This window comes from Pelecanus crispus, chromosome 1 (assembly GCF_030463565.1).
Source record: "Pelecanus crispus isolate bPelCri1 chromosome 1, bPelCri1.pri, whole genome shotgun sequence".
Taxonomy (NCBI): Eukaryota; Metazoa; Chordata; class Aves; order Pelecaniformes; family Pelecanidae; genus Pelecanus; species Pelecanus crispus.
This window is the reverse complement of record NC_134643.1, coordinates 82,087,364-82,100,036: the sequence shown is the minus strand read 5'-3', so window position 1 is coordinate 82,100,036 and position 12,673 is coordinate 82,087,364. Positions and strand designations below refer to the sequence as shown.

Here is a 12,673-nt window from a genome sequence, read left to right as displayed (position 1 = left end):
ATGTTGAGATTCCAGTCTTCGTAAATAACACTTCATCACAGAAGAGAGGAGAAATAAAGAGCCTGATAGATTGCCACATTCTTCATCAATCTCCTAATTCCAATGCCAAAGACTGTATTTAAGGTACCAATTTTTTCACAGAACACTATGTTCCCTAGCTTTTCTAGCTAGGCATGGCAGCGTGGCATTAAATCCCTTGAAAATGACAAGTGGCATTTCAATCAGGTTCTTACCCATTTGAGAAATATTGCATCCCAGGGAATTCTCAGGCCCCTTTCCCTGGATTTGGGGCATTGCTGATTTAAGTCTGTGAACCAAAAGCTGAATTTTGCTTGCAAGTTAACATGGCCTCATCTAGAAAGTCTTTATGCATTGTGTCAAAACTAAATGCATCTCCACTTTCACTTCTGCCAGGCTTTGTTTAATGGGGTTACTTTTGATCCTCTCAGCCCTTCCCTTAATGGGATGAAAGGTAACTTAGTAGTCTGATCCATACGAGCACATGGACCCTGAAGCAAAGGCCTGAAGCCAAAGAAACACTTCGGACTTGGTGAGGCCCTTCGTGTTTTCCTGACCTAGTTCAGTTCAGTCAGAAGGTGCACCATTCTCAGGGCACATCTGCTGAAAACAGGTTTCACAAATAGTTTTGGAAACTCAGCTCTGATACCACATACAGGGAAACCATAACTAACAGGAATGGCAAGAAACACCTCACTCAGCAGAGTACTAAAACAAACAAAACCACAAACCAAACAAAAAACACCTCCACAAAACTTCCCCTTCATCTGAGTCCATTCTCTGAAGGGACACTGGTCAACTGTGACTGGACCATGGGATGAATCCCAGACACTCAAAATCTGTCTGCTCAGAGTGGGAATAGAGCTAAGAAGAGTGACTGTGGTGCATCACCCAGTACAAACTATTGAGTGCTTGCAGCAGATACACCCCCCGAGTCTAATCACTGCCTTGGTCAATGGGATCCTGCACTGCATCAACCTAGTCCCCAGCCAGGCAGTGTCCTTCCCAGATTTCTGGCCCAGCATTCGTTCATTCATTCCCAGTGATGGAATTGCTTCCTGCACTTAGAGAGCTTTTCCCTTTACCACCACCTTCAACATACCTTGTCCTTTGATTTCCACTGGAGAATGTCAAACCTTAACAAGCTGTCCCTACCACTGCCAGCCCTCTCGCCTCTGGAACAAGAGGGTTTCAAAGCCACGGGCCCTTCCCATAGCAAACCCATCCTTCCCTCAGGCTCAAACAAAACCACGTTGATGACCTCTGCAGGCCACATTCCCCAGCACATTTTCCCACTAGGTGACAAGTTTCTTCAACAGAAGAAATGCTCAATGCCACAGAAACAATATAGTTGCCATAAGGGTCAAAAAGCCACAAGGCATTCACAAAAAATAAACTGAAATTCCTAAATCCCCAAATTGCTGGGCATGTTTTACTTCACACACGTGGTGACGTGAATGGCTGAATCACAATTTATGAGTCTTAAATGCATGGCATAAGCTAAAATGTGCTTGTATATAATGCTTGCATTTACAGGGCTTTTCTTGTTGGTCTGTCAAATGCACTAGATTTGTTGCTTGTATAAAATAATGACTGAACTCCTATCCATAATTTTAAACAGCTAAAATGTATTGGGAGACAAAATGTGGTGTACGTGTGGCTTCAAAAATTATTTACTTGCCAACTGTTCAGGGCTGTATTTCTGGACATCTTAACTACATACTAGGGAAGCCCATTACAATTACTTTTTGCAGCAAGCTGGTAAAGAAAAGAAAATCTATACAGACCTTTTTCTAGAATATTTCTTCAAAATAAGAAGGCATTCCCGTAGAGGAATTTACAGGTATAAAACAAGCCATACACTAATTTGCTATATGGCAAACCAGTTACTGATATTAATGCTTGCCTGGACAGAAGTTGTTTAACTATTCCACCATCACATTTGTTAAAAATACAAAAGTAATGTTGTTGATTATTTGAAAAGGTGTTAATTTTTTTCCTGTAGGCGTGTGTCAGCTTAGACTGAGATATTTTTAATTTCATTTTGTATTGTAAAAAGTGTTCTGTTTTCAAAATTACTGTCAGCCTGAGTTGCCTATGGCAATAAAAACTACAGATACACTGCACTGATATTTGGGTTTAGGGCAAAGTGGAAGAGCCCTCCTAATAATCCACTTAATACATTTCAAGCACAGTTAATCTAGAACTACATTTGCCTTTAAGGGTATATAGGATACTTTGAGTAGCACATCCCCTTTGTCAACATTGGAATTCTAATAAGAAATGCTGAAGACCTTTTCTTTCAAACTTTCTTTGAAAGTACCTTAGATGCCTTTCAGCTTCCCTTTTGCTTTCATAGAAAGAAGCTCAGCTTAAATTTTCAAGTGAGATGAGTAAAAAGATACTCAGCTTCAGCTATTTTGAAGGATGTGATTTTTAAGAAGCTTAGCATCTAACGCATGAAAAATAGTCTTTTTTAAGACATTGAAACTAGACAATTTTGGAGGCACACAAAATCATGGGCCCTTTCTGAAAATTTAGCTCTGCTCCCCAGCCTTTACCTATCCTACTTGTTTCCCACTCCTTGTTATTCACCATCCCCTACCAGATGACTTTCTAAATTCTCTCCCTGACACCCAAAAGAGACATCCTCCAATGATATGGACTTAGTGTAAAGTAGCCCTCTCCCTGCTTCATTTGCTTCTTTCCCCCCAGTCATACCTAATATTTAGTGCTGGACAACACTTGCCTTCAAACTAATCTTGGCAGAAACCCTCCATTTTACAGATCACAAAACTGAGGCAGACAGTCTTGGCAAAGAGAGCACACACAGCTCGCAAATCCAGCAGCAGCTGGAGCTGCTCAAAACTTCAAACTAGTTATAACACAGACCTACTCCACTGTCATGGCAGAGACGGATGTGGGATGCAGCAAGTTAAGACCTCCTGTCTACAGCTAGAACACTAAACCCACCACAGAAATAAAGGAAGAACACTGTAGTTGAGCTTTTTTTGTCCTCATGCAGATATACACTAAAGAGTTGGGGTTTTTTTTATATATATATACAGAACACCCAAGTATAGGCAGACCAAGATTGTTTTATCCTGGCTTAACAAGTCATGGTTCACCCCTGTGATTTTTAGCCTGAAGGATCACATTCTCCATAAGGTGCGTCATCAACTCTGTCCCCATCATTAAACACACTGGTAAAAAAGCTCCACGGTGCAGTAAGATCAGTTTAACCTATTAACTAGCTATAATTGCCTTTTATATCTTAGCATTTTACAACACTATCTAATGGATTTTAAAAATGCACCTTTATCCTAGCGTACACATATAAAAAGCTCATGTGGATCCAACATACCATCAGTAGACAGACTAGATCCTATTCCCAGACCCATCTGAACAGAACATCCCCAGAAGTCAATAATGTGGTGATTCATCCAATACACTAAAAATTTTCATCCTACAAAACACCAAGGAGTAGACAAATTACCCAGAAAATGCTGCACACAGGCTTTTTTCTTGAAAACTGTCAAATTTTGTGAGATGCCATAACCCTGGATTAACACATACATAAATCCCAAATTGCTGTTCTGTTGTTTTTCAAACTGATAAGGAGAAAAAAATTAAAAAGAATGCTAAATATTTCAGTGGTCCTGGAATTAATGCAGTGTTGCAACAGATGGTGAATCAGCTGCCAAAAATTAATATGAAACATAATATTTAACGCATAGTGGTTATTTTTCCCTAAAAAGATGCAAGCACATCCTTTTTTTTTTTTTTTTTTGGCAGTGAAGACAAAGCCTATTGTGATAAAAATCAATCCCTTCCAAAACCAACAGTTTGGGTACAAGTAAGCGTAACTGCTGAAGAGAGGCAGTTGAGTCAACTACCTTCAATCACATCTTCAATTCTTTCCCCTTCAAGCAAACGCGTGGGTAAATGTATTTCTTCTTGAGAGAAAACAGTCATAGCAACCTGGAAGTCACACAGGTTCTACGTTTAGGAGCAGATACTGATCCAGCCAACACACTGCAAAGAAATTCTGGCTAAACTGGGAAATGGGACGGAGAGCAAAGCTAGACTGTTTTGGTCCCCAAAGTAGGGGAACGCACAGATGTACCTACTTATATCTGCAGTAACTAACGGCATGCAAGGTTTTTGTTTTCCTTAGCTTATTCTCTTTCCTATTAAGAGCCATTTTAATTCAGGTTGTGTGCCGATTTACAAACCACCACAGTCAATTATGAGTTATCGAGGACCAATGAATTTGCAACAGTACTTTTGAGTTTTGCCAGAAACCAGGAAACATTTTTTCTGGCCACACAGACAATGAGCAAAAGATATTTGCCCTGGGACATTCTGTCAAGGAAAGACTAAAAAAAATCCTGGCTGCAGGCTGTATGACTGTAGCACACTACACAGTAGGACTATTACTACACTGAGTACAGTCAGTGACAGTCTGAAAAGTGAACACTCAGACAAATGGCTGGAATTGGGGATTGAAGCTCACCAGCATTTTGTAGGAAAGTTAAAAGCATCAATCACTTGGTAAGTCTGTTATCAGAAGAAAAACACTTCAATGCTTACACTGTGAGAGGAAAAGGGAAATACTGACTACTAAAATGAGGATAAAAAGAATTTACTGTCCATCTCACGCACACATTATGCTTTTCACAATACACTTCATTTTCTCTCCCATTTTTACTCCTTACCAAGGGTCAAAGCTTTGTCTACACAGCAAAACTAAATCATTGCTGACAAATGGGTGCAGCCAAACGTGATTTCCTTTGTCTACACTTGCAAGGAGAGACATACCCTGTTCTAGTTCAGCTTGCACCCCTTGTTGTCAACAACTGTCAACAGTGGTTCAATTTAGTGCACCAAGGAGAGCCCAAACAATTTGGAAAGAATGATTTAAGCTGAGTGGGTCCCACCCGGCTCCTCCAGAACACACACGCAGAACAGCCAATGCAAGAAAAACATTCAAAAATTATTAGAAAAATGAACAGTAAAAACCAACCAGATCTGGCAAAGGGATTAAAAGCATCTGAAATTACTTAAGTGTTTTGACCAAAAAAACCCTCAACTGGCTTGTCAGTTGCCCAAGTTACAGAGTCACCCATTTCTCCTTCACTTTGTCAGAGAGGAGCCTGTGATAAAGTCAGTCAGTGACAATATCAATATCATCATTATATTTATCTTACATGGAAAAAAAAATCGTAACCCTTATGAAAAGGAAGAAAACATCACCAATGCTAATTTGAAAGACAATCTCCCCTATAGAAGGCAAATCCAACTAGTGCAGATTGCACTGGTAGAGTCTACCACAACTTTAAATCATGTCGATATTTCCTCTCACACTTTAACAGCCAAAAGAATTACAATCTGCTTGGATTAATGCAGTACACTGTCATTAGGCTGGCAATTAAATCCCATTTCTGAGATTGTGTGAACTGAGTCACCAACATCTGCAAATATCTTTACATCTTGTGTAATAGCTGGCCTCAGATCTTGATACACCAAAGTAAAAAGGTCTTTTTAATGGCTCCCACGTTATTTTGGACTTACAACTTCATGATGACAGCAGCTTCTCAAAACAGCCCATGAATCAAATTTATTATCCAGTTTGTCATGTGGGATTTTCTTAACTCTAAGCCAACATAGCAACAACGAATCAAGGTCATTGTTTATATTGCATGAATAAAAATTAACCACCTGTTCAAAAAATTTTCTTTTGACATTGAAAGGTATTTGGTCTCACAGACTTTTGACATACGCAGCATTCACCAGTTCTTCCACACATCTGAGAATATGTGAGAAAACACTCTCCAACAGCATCTCCTCTCATGCCAATCTGTCTTGACAAAAAAATGAAGTTGTCAGCCACCCTACTGCTTCCAACATCAGTAGTTACACACGAGAAAAAGAATCGAATTGCAGGATGCTCAGCCCATCAATTAATTTCCTCCCCAACAGTATCATTGAATATTTAAGCAGATCAGTGAGTTTCAAATGATGGTTTAGTGGTAAAAACAGCAGCACAGGAACATCTTTTTTAGCAGCCATATGGATCAGAGAAGAGACAACATGTTATGGGCTTTGAAAACAGTCTAGCTCTACAAATCCATTGAAGAAAGAAAGAAATACTACCTTCTCCAACCATGTTCTGATAACCATTTCTTTCCTTAAATTAGAGCTTAACCGTGATACATAATAAAATGGTAAGCATACAGATCTAAATAAGGAATGTTGCCTTTAAAAATTCCAGTCATCTTTTACTTGTTCAATAGTTACTTGCAGTACTTGCCATGTCAGAGGAACACCCACTGTTTACAACCAGGAATCATAGAGCATAACCAATAAACACATTACCTAACAGCAACCACAATCAAAGCCGGGAAACTTTGCTTGAAGTGCACACTCACAAAGTTTCTCTACAGGGTTTACTCTGAAGTGGACTGCTGCAAGTGACCCAAGACCATCTACAGCAAGCACCTGCATTCATAGAGCAAGACGGCCATGCCGATGACCTGAGCGCTTCCGCACCAGAAGCGGGCATGCCGTGGGCCGTACCTCCTTGATCCGCTTCACGAGTGCGTTCTGATCAAAGGCAACTGCTTCTGCACACTGTTGAAGATGATCTTGGTACCGGAGACACAGCTGCAGCACCTGCTGGGGGTCCAGCTTTTCCAGTTTGGTGTTGGTTGGAGAAGTCTGCCCACTGAGGAGTCCTAAAAGGCAAGGGAAGGACCAGAGTTAATCCGACTGTTCACGTAACTAGTTCAGCTGCAAGCTGAGAGGCAGCAGAACAAACCCAGAAGAAAAGCTTTATAAGGGGTAATTAAAAACCTAATTCAGGATCTTGGACTACTGCAATACGCTGCATAAAGTGAGTCCTGTTTCTTCTCCTCCACCAACAATCCTGAACTCTGAAAAATGACCCCCCCCTTCCTCATTTATGTACACCAGAAGTGGAAACACTTGAGATCTGTATTCCTGGATGGGCACGGGACTCAAACTATTTTCTGGTTTTGACAGTGTGCTTCTAGTGAGGTCTAAAAATCATTACAAATTCACAGGTCCTGCAAAAAAAAAACTGAATAAAAAAAAAGACCCACCTAAGTTAAATTATTAGGGGTGAAATGTCTGTGTTTTGCCTACCTTGCCTTTATTTTAAAGTTTCACAACCCTTTCATCTTCTAAGATTTTTCTCTACAATCTCAAAGACTAGCAATATACTTTTTTTTTTTTTTTAATATGGAATTAAGATCCTTACCTATTTGCATGATCAGGTCTCACAAAAAGCTCACCAAAAAAAGGTATTAGACTTAAAATTGGGACACTGGTAATATCCAGAGGAACAAAATTGTCCAGAGAAATTTCTCCTGCCCATTGTTTGTTGCCTACATAGCGCAACTTGAGAACCTTTGCTGAGCTCAAGCATACATGTGCCATATTGACCGCTTTCCCCAAAGCTGCTGGAAAAAATGATGCTAAACTCCAAGGCCATCCTTTTTTTGCTATTTCATTTACTTACTTTCGTTTCATTTTCCTTCAGCATTAGCACAACTTTTTTCTTGTTGGGACACCATCTGTGACAAACAGCACATACACACAATCTGCTTTTCCCCAAAACATCCGTCGAGCTATGTAAACTGAATTCAGCGACTGCACGCATGTGCCCTTTGGGGCTCTCAGTTTACAGACAGGAAAAGACATTAAAACAGCAAATGTAAGCAAGTATCACACTAAGCAATTAAAAAGAAGTAATAAATGCCAGTTATTTGGATTGGAAAAGTTCTTCTAAGAACGTACCTCAGTGGGAAATGAAAACTATTTTGGATGGCCCCCATGCCTATTGGAAGCTACAAATTGTGACATAGAGTTCTTGCCAAAACACAAGAACAAGATAGAAACCAAGATGTAAATCAGAAATATCTTATGAATTTAAGAAAGTTAAACCCCTTTGAAAACATTTGCAGACAGAAATGAAAACAAATCTAGGACAGCAACTTCATCAGATACAATGAATTAGGTTTACTTTTCATCAACACTCAACATTTTATTCTCTCAGGATGCTCTCAATTACCCTTCACAGAAAATCTTCTCTTTCCTCATCTTAAGAGGGGGAAAAAAAAAAAAAAAGATAATTTGGTTTTACTGACTTGTTGCCCACTACAATTGCACTGCCTGAGTCAAGAGGTCAGGAGAGGAAATCGACAATTAACCATTTAGTCTCAAAACCCTATATTAGCAACAGTCAAATTATTTTTCATGTTTTAGAAGGAATCATCTCAAACAAAATCGTAGGTCCAGCAATATCAATTGCAAATCTTTCAAGATTGCTTTCTGCTGAAGTGCAAAACTTTAATGGGAGCAAACCCACTGAAGGAAATAAGACTTTTTTTAAATGTATACATTACATTTTCTAGTGCTTCCTCAGTTTGTTAATTCTGATCTTTGATAAAATTATCTTGTCAGGATAAATGTTCAAATAATGTTGTCAACTTTTAATATGTTGAATGTTCACATAGGAATGAAGAGTTCACCATACACCTGAGGCGGTTATGCTGTTTCTGCACTGATCACATATATGATGCTATCAACCAGCTAATTTTCTTTTATTACTAATCTCTCACCAGCTTCAAGAGGAGGAAAAAATTAGACTCTATTTAAGAGATTTAATTAACACAAAGTGTGTATTTTGGCTAACCTAGGCTGCTTATGAGAATTTTGAAGCGGAATAGGCCAAGGACTGTAAAATGAGCTATAAAAGAACATCCTACTCAAAGTTCTATTATGTACTTACAACCTTGTACAGGTTACGTAACGCTAAAAGCAAAATTAACAAACTGTAAGGAGCCTCTAATTCACTACCCAGAAAAACACAAGCTCAAGTGAAGGGAGATGTTAACCGTTCAGCTGAAATTCCTTCACAAGAAGGCAGAGGTGGAAATACAACCCAGTATAAATGTTTGGAGTAGTGATAAAAAACAAACAGCACATGCCACTTAAAGACAGACTATGGTATTATTTTGGGTGATGCAGTAGGGAGAAGCCAAAGGAATTAGCTTCTCCAAAGACCTCTGGGCTCATGCTGACAATGCCAGAGAACAATTTAGCTTAGGGTTTTAACTTGCAAGAAAGGAAAAAGTAGAGTAAACAACAGCATGAGAAAGACCATGCAGCTTTCCACCTGGCAGAAATTCCCATTGTCAAGAAGTTGATCCACCATTTTTTGTTGTTTGCAGTAACTACTTACTACCCATGCTATATTAACATTTTCTTAACGTTAACATCCCCCTCTGCCCTTGTGAGACCCCACCTGCAGTACTGCATCTAGCTGTGGGGCCCCCAGCACAAGACAGACATGGACCTGTTAGCAGGGCCATGAAGTCAGGAGGGCTGGAACCTCTCTCCTCTGAAGACAGGCTGAGAGAGTTGGGGTTGTTCAGCCTGGAGAAGAGAAGGGTCCAGGGAGACCTCATCGTGGCCTTTCAGTACTTAAAGGGGGTTTGTAAAAAAGAGAGAGAGAGGCTTTTTACCAGGGCCTGTAAGTGACAGGGCAAGGGGCAATAGTTTTAAACTGAAAGAGGGTAGGCTTAGATTGGATATAAGGAAGACATTTTTTTTATGATGAGGGTGGTGAGACACTGGAACAGGTTGCCCAGAGAAGTTGTGGATACCCCATCATGGGAAGTGTTCAAGGCCAGGTTGGATGGGGCTTTGAGCAGCCTGGCCTAGTGAAAGATGTCCCTGCCTGTGGCAGGGGGGTTGGACTAGATGATTTTTAAAGGCCCCTTCCGACTCAAACCATTCTGTGATTCTATGATTTTATTAATTCACTGCATTTTATTTTTTAGCAAGTCAGTAGCTTTGCTCCAAAAGAACAGATGGCAACACTAAGTCATCTTGAAACTTCATGGAAGAGAGACTGCAACCACTCAGATCCCAGACAGGTTTTACCAGGGAAGTCCAGGGGGTAGAAACAGAGATGCAGGGCTGGAAAGGACCCCCTCCCACCACAGAATCCAGATCTCTTCCCTTTCTCCTCTCCCCAGCAGCTGGCAGTGAGGCCCAACAGGTTTAATGCAATACCTTGTCCATGAGCTCTGCACTTAAGAGACAGCAGCATACTTCCCTATGACCCATGAAAAACCTGAGACCCACAGAAAAAACCCTGAACCAAAAGTGAGACACAGAAAAGGGTAGGGGGTTAAAAAGGGTGTTGCTAACAGAAAGTTGAGGAGATATCTAAAAGCCTCTAGCAATTCAGCACTGAGAAAGCTTCATTTTTAGAGCAGAGAGATGGCCAGCACTGCAAACCTCCAGGTATTATTAAACAACTCTCCTCTTGAAAATCACTGCTTCCTTCTTAAAGCCTTGTCCCACACTTTGAACTCTCCACTGAACAGGGCCATCCCTCAGTGACTGGTCTACATGCAGTTTGTAAGAGGATATGAGATCATAATCTGTTGCAACAAAATATTTATTAAGTCACTCTTACACGTGCCAAAAGGCAGGGAGAGAGAGGTCACTGAGTGGTTCAGGCTCACTCCCGAAACAGCCAGAACTTGAACCTGGTCACCAGCACATCTCAGAGCAACTAACTGCTGAGCTACTACCTCTTCTTCACTGAGGAAAGGGTGTTCCTATGATGTCATCTGTGTGATTATTACTCCCCGCCCCCCAAGAGCACGGTTCTGCTCTTACATGGGAAGAAAGCAGCATCTAAAGTTTTAATTTCTTACTAAATTGAATACTAATTTTTTAAGCTGTTGGTTCTCTTCCAAAGAAGGAAGCACACCAGTGTCATGGTTTAACCCCAACCAGCAACTAAGCCCCACACAGCCACTCGCTCACTCCCTCCTGGTGGGATGGGGGAGAGAATCAGAAGAGTAAAAGTGAGAAAACTCATGGGTTGAGATAAAGACAGTTTAATAGGTAAAACAGAAGCCATGCACGCAAGCAAAGCACAACAAGGAGTTCATTCACTACTTCCCATGGGCAAGCAGGTGTTCAGCCATCTCCAGGAAAGCAGGGCTCCATCACACATGGGAATCACCTTTGCACTGTTTGAAACCTCGAGAAGAGACTGCTTGGCACATGAGTGATGCAACATACCCCAGAGTGATAAGGAAAGGCAGCATGGAGGATGTCGTGGCTTGGGGAGAACAAAAATGGGGAAACGGGAGAAGGACTACTGCAGAGCTTTAGTGCATGGACCAAAAATGCTTTGGCAACTGCCAAACATGCACAGTCTTGGCTATCAAATTACACCGTAAAACAAGTAAGAAGACAGTCCACATTATGTGCCTGCCACAATGAAGAGAAGGCAAGATCTCCCACCTACTCTGGATACATCTGATCAGTGGACAGCATGCCCATGAAGGTGATAAAGAGCAACTGGGACAAAGAAAGATTCACGTTTCAGCTCCTAAATGGTGCTTTAGAAAAAAACAACCCAATACACCAAGTATGTCATGCACAGAGAAGTATCATATATCACTACAAGGCTAGCTGACCCACAGACTTGACAAATCTGTTATTGTTTCCATATTCCTTGGCAAGGCAGAGGCATGTTAAAACCATTTTCCTCCTACTTAGTCATCTCCTTGTTGGTTCCAGGTCAACAGACACTTCCAACAAATCACATCCTACTGAGCAGAAGAAAGCTGTTAGTTTAAAAAGCATTTTTATGACTAGAAGTGAAGTTCTTGAAAAAATGCTTTACATGCTATACTGATTCTACAAACATACAGAACACAGTAACCCACCATAGTTACATTCTGCTGCTTTAATGGACAATCCTAACAACTGGAGTGCTTTCCAACCTGAAAAGTATTAATATTTCTTTTTGACTTCTGTATTTCTACTTGTCAATCCCCTTTTCAACCAGTAACAGCAGACATTACAAAAAGAAAACCAATAGGTCCACAGTTGTCAATTTATTATTACACACAACAAAGCACATGATGCTGTGGTCTTGTTACTAATTTTAAGGCCAGAAAGGGTTGCTGTCATCAGCTAACCAATCTTTCTGTGGAATATAAGAGAGGACTTCAAAAGTAACTCCTCATTTAATCAGACCAGAAGTCTACCTTGCCCAGAATACTGCTTCCAACATTTGACAACAGTGGACATTTAGAAAACAACATCTTTATCAGTTCTTCTTCCTCTTCCACAACCTTCTCGCCTCCAAAAGTTATTAATGAAAATTGCAGGCACAAAATACTATGCTCGGTGAAGCTACGAAACTTGAATTTCACTAATACTTTTGAAAGGCATACATTTATCTCCACAATATCCTGTGGCAATAAGATGCTTATTTATGCACAGCATGAAGGAAATTCTTTTCACTTGCTACTCTGTAGCTGTTGTGCTGTGACACAACAGAAATCTATAGAGTGGGCTGTACTTTCTCCCATCGTCTTTCCACGCTCAAGAACCCCACTGATCAGTCTCCTCTCCCACGGAAGACTTAATTTCTCTGATTACCTCTGTAACACCTTCAAATACCTCTAACCTGAGGCCTGGCTTCCCTCTTTAAAAGCCAAGTCAATTCTTCTACAATGTATAACGGTTACACCTCTAACAATCCAGTTGCTTCTATAATTGCTACCCCTTTGCTGGTAATCAGCAACACCCT

At 40.5% G+C, this 12,673-nt stretch overlaps 1 protein-coding gene across 1 annotated transcript in view; it reads right to left on the bottom strand.

Annotated features, from left to right (window-relative positions):
- BORCS5 (BLOC-1 related complex subunit 5) overlaps positions 1-12,673 on the bottom strand; it is a 73,895-nt gene that overhangs the window by 11,191 nt on the left and 50,031 nt on the right. Inside the window, exon 3 of the mRNA XM_075727534.1 lies at positions 6,598-6,755. Coding sequence (XP_075583649.1) covers positions 6,598-6,755 — 158 coding nt within the window. The remainder of the gene's footprint in view (positions 1-6,597; positions 6,756-12,673) is intronic.